At 35.3% G+C, this 13,804-nt stretch overlaps 1 protein-coding gene across 2 annotated transcripts in view; it reads right to left on the reverse strand.

The window, feature by feature from the left end:
- The window catches only part of LOC120637694 (neurogenic locus Notch protein), a 192,642-nt gene that overhangs the window by 118,183 nt on the left and 60,655 nt on the right, over positions 1-13,804 (reverse strand). For both annotated transcript variants that reach the window (XM_039909646.1, XM_039909645.1), the window contains exon 2: positions 5,021-5,099. In XM_039909646.1, coding sequence (XP_039765580.1) covers positions 5,021-5,099 — 79 coding nt within the window. The remainder of the gene's footprint in view (positions 1-5,020; positions 5,100-13,804) is intronic.

Here is a 13,804-nt window from a genome sequence, read left to right on the forward strand (position 1 = left end):
AATTTGCTATACTCCGCGAACAGCAGCAGAATCTGTATGGTGTAATTTATAATTACTTCAATCCGTATACTCCACACCAAACAGATCCACGGCAATGTTCCCTCTACGCTCGTTTCGCTCCGAAACCAGAGCATCCTCAGGAGATGTTGACTTTCGCGACATACAGATTCGCGGAGTATAGAAAATTAAGCTTAATTTTCATGATATATTATGGATTTCCGCAAAGTAACGCCACGCCTGCTTCTATCCAATATGCAGAAATAAGCATCGCGGAAGTACTTCCCCGGACGAGCTCCGTCACAAAAAGCTATACTAATAATAAAATTACAATAAGATGGCATTTTTTATTTTATTTAAGTCCTTTAGTACCAGTTTGGCACCAGTGACGCAAGCTCGCAGAGCGTAACAAGCGTCTCACCTCGTTATCAGATGATACCGGCGGCCGCGCCATAAAGGGCGAGCGATTTTAATGAGCCGCAATGATGGAAACAAAGACGCTGCCATATATGCCCGCAGGCAATACTAGTGGTTTTCACTTTGGTTGATCATATCGATTATTAAAAATCGATACCAAATTCGATATTTCTCCATATCTTATTGTACCTGCTCCTTATTTTCCATACCACATATGAATGCAAAACTGTGTTTTGTTACTTTGTTACCTGTGTTTGGCACAATTATTGAACAGATTTTGATGAAATTTGGCACACATGTAGCTTGCATTCTGGTAATAGGCATAGGATAATATTTATCGCGGAAAAGTTGCTAGTACAAGTAACCTGCGGGATTTAATAAACCAGCATTTGTTACCTCGGATTACCGCTGAACTTATCTTGAAAAAATTTTGCATAGAGATAGTTTGCATCCTGAAAATTGTCATAGGATACTTTTTATCCCGGAAAAGAACCGGGATAACTTTTCCGGGACATTTACAAATATTATCTTTGTTCCTTTATATGCACAGCTATACAGCTAAACCGATATTGGTTAAACTTTACATAGAGATAGCCTGCATCCCGAATGAACAAAGAAAACTTTCTTTACGAGAAAACTAACTGTGCCCACGGGTAAAGCGGACTAAGTCGCAGAAAACCACCTGTCTATACTAATATTAAAAAGAAGTTTGTGACGTTGTCGGCGGGTAATATCTGAATCTCGATTTTGAAAATTATTTATGAGTAGGATTGCCCATTTATCCAGGTAGGAATGGACTATGTAAAATCACACTACGATCAAAAGGACCGAAGCTACAATGAAAAACGTTGCAAAACTTTGCAAACGTTTTCCGATGCGTGCGATGCGTAAACGGTTCAAATTCAAATTCAATTTCGGAATTCAAACGTTAAACAAAAATCAACGACAGCGTAACTTTATATTTTAAGGTCGACTCATACGCGGACGAAGTCACGGAGGAACGCTAGTATAATGTACAATAACATTCTCCTTATACACCAGAAGTAGGGGTCACACTACGTTTGGGCGGTAATGGCTGACGTATAAGGTGATTCAAAGCATGGAGAGTGTGAACTAGTAACGACATTAACTCTAACCGTATACGTAAAGCTTATGAAGGCAATTCAAATGATTTTAAGGCTTTTAATATGATAGAAATATATTGAGTAGGTACGGTAGTTAAGTCCATATTTTTTTTTTTATTTTTTTTTTATTGGATCATTAAACTGGTAACAACCAATGACGTTATCATGAGAATAACACAAATACAAGAGAAAGACAGGAGATTGAAACCTTCTAGAAATGACCACAGCATGCTTAATTTAGATAATCTCAAAGCTAATCAAATAAAGCAAACCGAACGCGGTACACAAAACTTCAACGTCTCCAATATTCCCGTTGACTCAATGTCTCCATTGATGACTTTGTAAATAAAAATCATGTCTAGCATTTCACGTCTGTTCTTTAGTGACGTTATATTGTACGAACGTAAGCGTGATTCGTACGAGTCCAACTCACGAGATTTGTTATCGTTATACGCTAGGTGGTAGATAAACCATTTTTGTACGCGTTCCAATCGGACACTATGTACGTTATATGTGGGGCACCAAACTGACAACATATTATACAATTAACAAGTAAAATTATTGTTTAGTTCTTAAGAAAACATCATCATCGTCATTCATCTTACTCACATCCTGGCCATTCCATAGCTGGAAGAGATCTCTTAAAGCTTTCCTTTGTACACTACATGTATCATATGTTCTTATTCACAATTTACAATTGATGGTACATAAATCCTACTAATATTATAAATGTGAATGTAAGTTTGTTTGTTACGCTTTCACGCAATAGCTACTTAATCGATCCTCATGAAACTTGTACACATATTCTTGGAAGTGTTAGAAGTAATAAAGGATACTTTTTATCCCGACATTAAGCTCGGTTCCTTTGGGAGGGGGATCAAAGTGTTTGACGATTTTACACCATAACTCCGAAAAATTATAACCGATTTAAATAATTATTTTTGTACTATAGAGGTATATGTGTTTAATTTTGCCCAAACTGTGGTTGGAGATAGAGGACAGAACTCCTCAGCAGACAGCAGCAAATCACTTATTTAAGGCTTAGCGATACTGAATACTTTAATATTTTTTAGAACTACAACTAAATTTAATGTCACATCAAAAAACAAACGCAGACGAAGTCGCGGGCAACAGCTAGTAACAAATAAAACAATAATAACATTTTTATATAATTTCCTAGCTATTTCCTACGACTTCGTACGAATTATTTAATCCTGCGAGAGCCGTTAGTTTTAGCGGGTTAAAAGCTATCTCTATAAGTACAATATTTCGCAACGATAAGTTTGCTGTGAAGCTGGTCATAGGAAACAATCTTATAACCTCCGGGACCGTTACCTTGGAGATTTTAAGGGATAAAGTTGCGATGTCCGTTTCCAGTATGCAAGCTATCCCTATACTCTCACTATTTGCTCTTTTGTATTTTTTCCTGTATAAATAATTGACGGCCGATTGGCACAGTTTGCAGCGACCCGGTTTTTTGAGTCCAAGGCCGTGGGTTCGATTCCCACTACTGGATAATGTTTGTGTGATGAGCATGAATGTTTTTCAGTGTCTGGGTGTTTATATTTATATTCTAAGTATTTATTTATGTATATTCTAAGTATTTTTATATTATTTATAAAAATATTCATCAGTCATCTTAGTACCCATAACACAAGCTACGCTTAGTTTGGGGCTAGATGGCGCTGTGTGCGTTGTCGTAATATATTTATTATCTATTATTATTATAGTTGATGAAGCCTTACTTACTTAAACACAGATAATAGTTCAGTAATCATTGAACAATCGGATTATTTACAATTACACATAGCACTATTTAAAATGCACCTAATTACTATTATATTATAGTTCAATATTATAAATCAAAATAATTTGTGAAGTTTTTACATATTTATTGTGCTATATGTACCTACAATATGTAAATAAAATAAATAAAAATAATCGGTTTGATGTGAAGCCATGCAAAATTGCATCATTGTAATAAAGCGATAAGGTTAAGCCGATATAGTAAAAAAACGAATAAACAACCAAACATACTCACTTACGAATTTATAATATATTATTATGATTTTTTTTAAATTTTTTTTTTTTAATTTAGTTAGCCCTTGACTGCAATCTCACCTAGGTAAGTGATGATCCAGTCTAAGATGGTAACGGGCTAACCTGTTAGGGAGTATGATAGTCGTTTAATCGGTTTCTACGCGACATCGCACCGGAACACTGAATCGCTTAGCGGGCACGTATTTGTCGGTATTTCCTCCAATATATCCTCAAATTTTGATTGATATTTGAATTTGGTCTCCTACAATTTGTATGGATACAAATTAATAATAGTAATTCTAGATTTATAGATAAATGTAATTCATCTATAACATTACGTTCATTTATTTGTATGAATTATAGCGGCACCACAAGTGAACCGCATTAACGACAATACACCAAAATGTTCGTTTTTTAAGCAATTAAGACCCTCGACCGAGGGCCCGTACTTTACTTTGTACATCTGTCGAAGCGCGAAAGGGCACTGTGTTTTGTTTGAATACATTTCTGGTATTATTAATTCAACTAAGCATGTGGTTTTGCTAACCAACCCAAATAGTATTGCTACTGGTTTGCCAAAAAACAGAATTTATTCTTAATCCTAAAATTTATATAGCCGCTGATGTAACTGTAGAAACATTTTTTTAAACCAACGGCCAATGACGCATTGGGCAGCGTCCCTGCTTTCTGAGTCCAAGGCTGTGGGTTCGATTCTAACAACTGTAGATTGTTTGTGTGATGAACATGAATGTTTTTCAGTGCCTGGGTGTTTATATGTATATTCTAAGTATTTATGTATATTATTCATGAAAATATTGATCAGTCATCTAAGTACCCATAACACAAGCTATGCTTACTTTGAGGCTAGATGGCGATGTGTCTATTTTCGTAGCATATTTATTTATTTATTTATTTACTTATTAATTATTTACAAGGAGTATTTTTAAACTTCGATTAAAACTATTTCCAACACGAAAATGTTAACGCTATAACCTAACATTTTCTCTCCCGTCTTTATCTTTGCCTCATTGAGAAATGTAGCTAAAACTAGTTTTTTTTTCCGTACGTATATACGGTTAATTATACACCTATAATTTAGATGGCGATGTGTGTATTGTGGCAGTATATTTATTTATTTATTTTCTCATTAATTATGTACCTACAGAAGATTATTTTTTAACTTCGATTAAAACTATTTTCATCACGAAAATAATAGTCCTATAACCTAACATTTTCTCCTCCGTCTTTATCCTTACATCATTGAGAAATGTGTATAATTTACCGCAAAATCGCTTTTTTTAGTTATGTCACCCTTACGGCAAATGAGCGTTATCTCCCTAGATCTCATTGAGGCGAGCACATATCCACGTTTAAAGTATATACCTACATTTAAGTATATACATTTAAGACGTTATTGGAGTACAAAGAGTTAAGTGACTTACTTGCAAAAATATTCCCCCCGCGTGGTAGAGAGACATGTTCCGCTATTCTTGCACGGCGACGGTGAGCACGAGACGAAACCTGAAATACAAGGAAAGTTATTAAAGCATTAATCTCACGGGACAAAAAAATATCACTCAACTTATTTGGGAACTTACAAGTGTCGTGGTAAAGTTACATGGAAAAGCAGGTTTGAGTGAAATACTTTAAATTTTTTTTTTTTTTGAGAAACGGTTTTATATTAATTTTAAAATCTCACTGAGTGAGAGGTTATTTCTAAATGATCTCCGTTCTTAACTTAACTCCCAATAAAGCACAGTCGTTTATTGGCCGTGTTTTTTTTTATTTGGTGTTAACTATCGGTGATAGCCCTGTGGTTAGGACTTCGACTTCTCTTTCGGCCGAGTTCGAATCACATCACGCACCTCTATCTTTTCTAAGTTATGTGCGTTTTAAGTAATTAAAATATCACTTGATTCATCGGCGAAGGAAAAACATCGTAAACCTTCAAAGCTGAGACTTCTCCATAATGTTCTCAAAAGGTGTGTGAAGTCCACCGTCATCCGCACTGGGACAGCATGGTGGACGACGGCCTTAACCCCTTCTCATTGTGGGAGGAGTTCCGTGACCTGTAGTGGGCCGTTAATTGGTTGATATGATGATGATGAAGAACTATCAACAATATGTATAGTTGTGTGTGAGTTAATGCGCACACGTTGCTAAATACTTTCATAAATTTTATTAATGTAACTCGTATTGGAGGGGAATTTTACAATTTTATGCCAAGCACCTGATTTATGCATACCCTGGTCAAAAACCCAGTGCACGCCATTGCTTGGCAGCACATATTTATCGGTAACTAGCCCCGGCCGAAGCCTCTCAGTAGACTTTACTCTATAGTGGCACCTGAAATCGTGTTATCGTAAGGATTTTTATTGACCTATTAAATTAAATCTCACTTTACCGAAAGATCGTTAAATTATAAATATTATATCGTATAAAAAGTCGTGAAAGTCAATAAACTTGTTATGTTTACATTTGTCCAAAAAATACGTTCCCACGCACGTGCGTCCGTCCGTCCCGATCTGACAAGTTTGTTTACGAAATGATAAGATTCGATGTAGGTATCCCGTAACGGTATTATTTGTTGCGGTGTCGTTGTCGAAATGGTGTCCGTTGCCTTTTTAACTATTCAAATGTTATATTTTATTTTCTCATAAAATATCGTTGTTAAGAAAAAGAAAGCCTTTGTGCTTTGAGAACATAAAATGTCTGATGTGTTAAGATTTTTTAAAGTTTTAAAACGTAAGGGGTTATGTACACCATGTAAATTTGCCGTTGAAATTAGAAATTACATTGTTACATTTGGCATCTTACGAAGCCGAGATTGAAGTTTGCTCATCTGTTTGATCATTAAATTCCTGATAATCTTCTATATCACAGCCGCTTGTGACTTACTTTTGTCCAGCTGAAATCGGTTGCGAGAATTAATATGGTACCAAAGGGGCGCCATCTAGTTACACACAGTGTAATATAGGGCTGTCACATTAAACAAGTTGATGAAAGAATATCAAATCAGTATCTGTGGACTCATTAGAAACTCGTTTAAAACGCTTTAACATAAAGATATCGTATGCCCGTGACCCTGATTTCATAACTGGAGAGGGGTGCATACGTGTATTTCATAAGGATTTTTATTTTGCACGTCATGTTAGGGCTGTATGTGATGCGTTTCAGTAAAACTTATCGCAGTGGTTTACTCAAAAACTATTAGCGTTTCGGTTTCACAGATAAGTTTCAGAGACCAGGACCTCTAAAGCGTCTGAGTATTATTTCGGTTTTCATTTACACATTTTATGTATATATTACATACATATATATACCATAACGTTATGAACCTCAATTAATTATATTAATTATAAAATTTCAAGCGAGCGGAAAACAACAAGTTACTTTGGGAAAATTACATTAACATCAAATATATTACGTTCATGAATATTATGAAAAATTGTAATGACTATCAGGCATAATATGAACAATTAACAACTAGCTAGCACTGATTTTTTTTTTTAAATCATATCGCAGTTCAAGAATATCCTCATCGAGTCTTTTTATGTGATAGACCTTTGATTCCACGCGGACTTCAGAGTACATGAGAGCGAGCTCTAATATTTAAAAAAAATATATTTTTTTTAAACCGATAACTATAGAATGATGGTCCTTATCAAAATAGAACTTATATTATCGCGAACTGCGGAAAATTTGCGCGAAGCTATTAGAATGATCAAATATTTGAAAGCTTTCGATATATATCCAGTAATTTTTAAGTGCAATGCAAACTTGTAGCCAAATAGGTACCCAAATATATATTAGACTTTCTCATGAATGTTTGTCGAATGATATAAATATTTATATATAGATATAGATTTGACAACTTGATAATTTAATGCAAATAATATTTTTATGCTTTAGTTAGGTTTTTTTAATAAATGCAAAAGTTTTGTCAGAATTTATAAACAGAAAAACCCAATACCAAAGTTTGTACCAGACTCTAAAACTGAACCCAGGCCTCGCAATTCGTAGTAAAATGCTAACCCAACTAGCATTGATTGAAACAAGGGCTGTCAAGTTACAGATTGTGTAAAAATATTGTAATGTGTATTACTTATAAGAATTAAAATGTAATAAAGAATCAGGCAGCGCCCTAAAAATAGCTACAGTCCCAACAAAATTGTTTGAGGGCAGTTTATATGCAGGACACGTGTTGAAAGAAAATCAATGGATTTTAATAAATACTTTATCTTTAAACTCCAGATGATAGAAAACACTATGCGACAACTTTTTAGAATACATCAGGCAAATTAGCAAATTGACGCAAATTAAACTGATGCAGAACAATTTACGAGATCCCAATCAGACGCTCATTAGATCGATAACACGATCGAATAGAATCCAAATTGTATGTTTACCAACGAAAACTTTCAATTACGGCCGGCCGTATCGTTTTACAAGTAGCAAAAAAATCGATTACATATCGATTTAAGTGCGCGTTCCTAAACGAAAGCAAATGACTTTCGCGAGTCGGGTTTTTTTCTCGAGTACCCGACGTTGCAACACCATACAAAGTCTGTGATAAAAACCGGGCGAAGTTACCTTCCCTTATAGAGCCAGCTATTGTTTTTGTCGCATGCTGTCACCGACCTTAAGGTAAAGGCACTGCGCCCCTAGTACGAAATACTACTCGCAAATGACTATGGTATTCAAATATCGAAACATCATAACATTGGGAACCTTGTCTTTATTATACTTCTGAATAGAATAAAATCAAAAAAAAATATTTAATATTTTATAATATTATAATAATAACAAAGAATATAATTTAAGAAGACAAAATTATTTCTATTTTTAGAGTTGCTTTAGCATCTCTAGGTGGAACTCATGTATCCATTCGATATAAGTTAAACTTTAATTAATTTTCGTTATTATTTTTGAATTCAAACCATCATGTTGGTCATGGTGAGGATTGGTCTGTCTCAGTGTCAAACTTTCGCCACATCCAGCATTTATATGGAGGATCGCAAAAAGTTTGACAATTATATTAAACTCTACCGATTAACTTTATTCCAAAGTTGAGTTGGGTAACTTGACTCTGGAGATCTTTGGAGATATAGGAACTCCTTAAAGGACAACAGCAAACCAATCGCAATCAGCGAAATAATTTAAAAACAATAACGATAACATTACAAGTAAATAAAACAATATTATTTTATCTTTAAAATCTCATGGTTTTTAAAGTTGAACTCTATTCATATATCTATTATCTTGAGCCACTGCTAAGTAAGCAACGTACGACCTTAAAATATTAGTATAACAATAAGTTTTATGTCGATATAACTTTTTATTTAACGTATACGTTTTGATATTCGTTAACCCGACGTTTAAGATGCACCTAAATTCATACTAGGGGTGCTGATGGATGTTGCCGGTTTTCGTTAAATTGACATGAAATTAATGTTCGGGACGATTTCTTTTAATTTGACGATTACTAATAGCGTTGATATAAGTGATATAAATCCACGATGATAAAGTTATGTTTTTACTTCGGAAATGTGCAACAGATGGAGTTACTTTTATGATTTAATAAATCATCGATATAATATTTTTAATAACGTTATTTATTTCAGTGAGATGTTATTACAGCTAGAGGGTTAATCTCTTCCATCTAGAGTAAAATAACAGATATTGGGAAAGAGGAAACTTCCGTGTGTAATTTTAAGGTTTATTGATTGGCAAGTAATTTTTTATTTTCGAATATTCATTCTCTACCTTTTTCTTAAACTTAAATTCACGAATGGTTTTATTTGCTTACATAATTATTACAATTTGTTTTTTAAGTATAGTTGCATAAATGTATCCTTGTCCTTAGAAATGAATATGGATACATAAGGGGCATATATGTATCTTTGTTCACTTCTGTGAACAAAGATACATTTACATTTATATCTATACTTAAAAAAAAAAACAATTGTATTTCTCGTATAGTGCTATTATATATATAAATGTTTATGCTTTGGTCAGGCAACTGCAGAGCAAGATTTCTTATATGTGTGGAAAATAGCCCATTCATTTTGAAGACCTTCATGATGAGCGCTGTGGTGTTACAAGCGGGAGGTTCCGGGCTCGACTCTGAGAATATGTGACGATTTATTATTTCTGAATTTTCTCTGGTCTGGGTCCGGTGGGAGGCTTTGGTAGTGGCTAGTTACCACCCCACCGACACAGACGTTTTTAAACGTGCTGCCAAGCGACTTAGCGTACCGATACGATGCCACTTAGGTACCTGTAGTGGAATAAAAAAAAACTTTTTTAACCGTGTAACTGGAGGCTCAATTCTTATACTAAATCACCAATTTTGTAACTCTGGGCTTTTTTTTTTAAAGAAAAACACAATACTATTTTTTACACTCTACCCCGGAATCGAACCTTCTTGCTGCACGTGCTAATCACTAAAAGAACGTAGCAGCTTAATACAAAACCAGGCGCCTCAAATTACAATGAATCAAACAAAACAATATGAGATGTTAACGCCACTGGCTTGGTCAATGTTGCTGACCCACAAAACACTCATTAACTCGCAGATAACAGCTAACTAGCCGTGGGAAAGCTTTAGTGATAACAGCAAAATCTATACGAATACATACATTTAAGTATCCATCCGTAATTTAAAGGCATTATAATTTTGTCGACCTTCTTCGATCCACGGGAATTGATAGTTTTTGAATTTTTTCTGGTTGTCTGGCTTTGGCCTGGCTTTGGCCGTGGTACCAATTGATTTAGCGATACCGTGTTTAAATCGATTGAGGGTATTGGTTAATTATAACTATTACTGAAATCGACAACCTTCCCGTTGCAGCGGTGAGCGCTGTGAATTTAAGCAATAAACTTATACCAGCATTTACAACCATTGCGCACTCAATACTGTAATACATACAACGATGTGGCCTTAGTACAAGACTTGCTTGCTCATAATCGAGGCGTCGTTTTCGATTATCGAACTTTGTGTCTTCAAAGTAAAATGGACCTCATTAAATTTGTATTAGAGTCGCAAATCCTGTAATTCAAAGTTTTGTTTTACAAACGTTCTGGCGAAAGCCCGTGCTAAATAGTTGTAGGCAAATTCGAGCTTTAATGCAATGCTAGTCAGATCTATTTTACTCCGTCGTTAAAGTATTCCCGTACTCGAAAACGACTCGTCGATTGCGAGCTAGCACTGAGGTTACTGATAACAGCTAACAAGCCGTGGGAACGGTCCAGTGATAAGAGCAAAAATTAAAAATAAAAAAAAATCGCCCACAAACCACGCTTCCGCGAAATGGCCCGTGAGAAGCCAATACGATCACATCCGTCCGATTAGCATACTGATAACTTGAACAAATCCAAACTGACTAGTCTTGCTAAACTGGCCGCTTAGAACGTGTAGGTAAAGTTTTTTAGGTAAATACTTTCTGTGAGATATCTGCATGTTTTCAATGCAACAGTTTCCTAGACCACAATTTCGGGCACGGTGATCAATCTCCAGATAGATTTTCCAACTACGCGGGAGACATTGTAGTACACAAGTGTGTTCAACACAGGTTCACTTTCTATTCCCTTAGTCTCTTTGTAAGATGGAACGGCAATTCTAAGACGACCGGAAAAAGATCAGGCGCAGGACTGACAACTTATCGTACTCTCCGTGGCACGGGGAGTGAATAAGTGCCAGTTTTCCAAACCCTGAACTGGTACCTAAGGACTTCTCAATAGATAAACGCAACACTATAAAATTCTATAATTAAAACTTAGGTTTAGACCAATTAACTACGTTTAATTCGAAACAACTTGGTAGAACTTCAATAACAATGCCACCATATTGGATAGAATATTGCTCCTGGCAAGCGTTACTTTGCGGAATTCCATGATATATAATGAAAATTAAGCTTAATTTGCTATACTCCGCGAAAAACAGGAGAATCTGTGTAATTTATAATTTCTACGATCTTTATACTACACACGAAACGGATCTTTCGCAATGTAGGGTACGCACGTTTCGCTCCGACAACGGAGCATCCCTAGGAGATGTTGACTTTACAATGAATAATTTTTAAGGCAAATCTCTACAATTAAACAGCATACCGATGTCAAACAGTACTGAAAGTTAATGTGCGATTAGAAGCTTTGCTTGAACAATCGAAACCAAGATGGCTATCTCACAAATTCGCTATAAAAGACACCGATATGCAATTAAAATTCCTCCGAAATCGATATCCATCGCACTGTCAAATATGTTGCGTTTGGCGTAAAATCGCTAATAGTCGGCCAAGTCAATTAACTTTAATTGATTTGTGTTTTTTACCGCTTCTACGACGATCACGCGATTAAGTAGGTATCTTTGCGGGCACAGTGGCTACTTTATTCTGCAAATATGTAAGAAGACGGAGGCTTTTGTGATGACTTTATCAGGCCTTTTGTCATCTTGTGTTATTATACCTAAATAAACCAGCTTTCACTTGTGCACAACACCTTATATCTCCCTCGTAGTAAAGTCTATCACTTATAACTACACATTATAATTAGATCTTTGTTATCACAGCCTAGTAAACCAATCTAAGTAATTACGGTTTATCAAGTTTTGTGTTATTAATAAAGGTCAATATTTAATTTGGACGCTAACAGTTAATATAAAGTAGCATATTATATTCATTGGATAGCGCTTCGATGAAAGACTGTTTATTGCATCAGTGAGTATTTGCGAAAGCATCAAAACTTCAATGGATTGTTGATATATGTCTAAGGTTATAAAATTCAAGGTCAGTCAGGATCGTCCTGGAGGTATACAACGTCTAGTAAAGCTAACGAGGGATATGGTGGGCTGTGGTGTTTTTTACAAAGGTATACGATAAACTCAGTCCTCCCCAAGAGGACGGAGATAGCTATAAAGCTTGTCCGACACGACAAAAATAAACGGTCAGTCAGTATCGAATAACCCACCACCATATTACCTATAATTTAACCTTGTATTCAGCACTGTGCACCATTTACTTCTTTTCTTATTCTTATAGGTAATAATGTAAACTTCTAGAATGTTTCTGACAATCTTTTAAATCTACTCATCATTTATTAGTGTATACTGTCACAGTGTAATGAAATCACGTCAAAAAGTATTAAAAGTTGCTATATATCTTTGAGTAATCTAAATATTGGGTGATGTAGTTAAATTCTCGTCTCGCAGGTCGCATTTCCGGTTGAACGGTATCCGAAAAACGGTCAGATTGTAGATAATACAGCCATCATCGGCGATGTACCGTTCAGTTTTAATTTATGCTAATTTACACTATGCTCCGCTGTCAAATGACAGCAGAGAGTGGGTGGCGCTAGACGATGTAATACGTGTCTAGAAACTCTATCTGTAATCCCTATGCTCAATATTTTTTTAATGATTACGTGAATAGCACTAAGTAATTAATAATTTTTTTATCGTTATAAAGATACATCGTGGATTGTTGTCATATGTGTGTTTAATACGCCGTGAATCTGATATGTAAGGGTGCTCACCCTCTATGCCGAGCTCATATGCGTTTCTGGAATATTCTTAATTCAAGTGTCTCGCTTTATTATTGATAAGCAAACTAGTCAAATTTCATTAATTATTCTTTTGTTGTTTATTTATTTGTTCTGACTCTTTATTGCAGGTAAATGAGAGAACTTAGATTATCAAATTCAATGCCACGATGCGATTCTTCGGAATTACCTTTTAAACGCGATTACTTAATAAACATTTCTTTACTAACATGAAGTAGCTTGAAAAAATTGAAATAAGACTCGTCGAACGAGAATCCCCTTCGAATCGATATGCCACGAAAGTATGGCTATGTAACGTTTGCATGAATGGATTGTGAACTATTGACCTACCTCCACGTTGTCTGACTCCTTTGTATGAAAAAAGAGGGGCAAGGTGACATTTCGCTCCAGCCGGTATTCCATAATAGGGGCCTCAAATCATAGCGTAATTGCGGATGCCCTCTCTATTGCCGCATCCGTCTGACACGCCTTTGATCTGGTCCATACAACGATGTATGAACGGAGAGATAAACTATAACGTTGTATACAGAATTTGTATGATAATACTAGACTGAAGAGTTTCTGTGAAATATCACATACCTACGAATTCTAGTTTTGAGGGTTTATTTTAGGCTATGGAAGGAATTCATTTAACAATTATTCATTGTAAAGTCAACTTCTCCTGAGGA

Source organism: Pararge aegeria, chromosome 4 (genome assembly GCF_905163445.1).
Source record: "Pararge aegeria chromosome 4, ilParAegt1.1, whole genome shotgun sequence".
Taxonomy (NCBI): Eukaryota; Metazoa; Arthropoda; class Insecta; order Lepidoptera; family Nymphalidae; genus Pararge; species Pararge aegeria.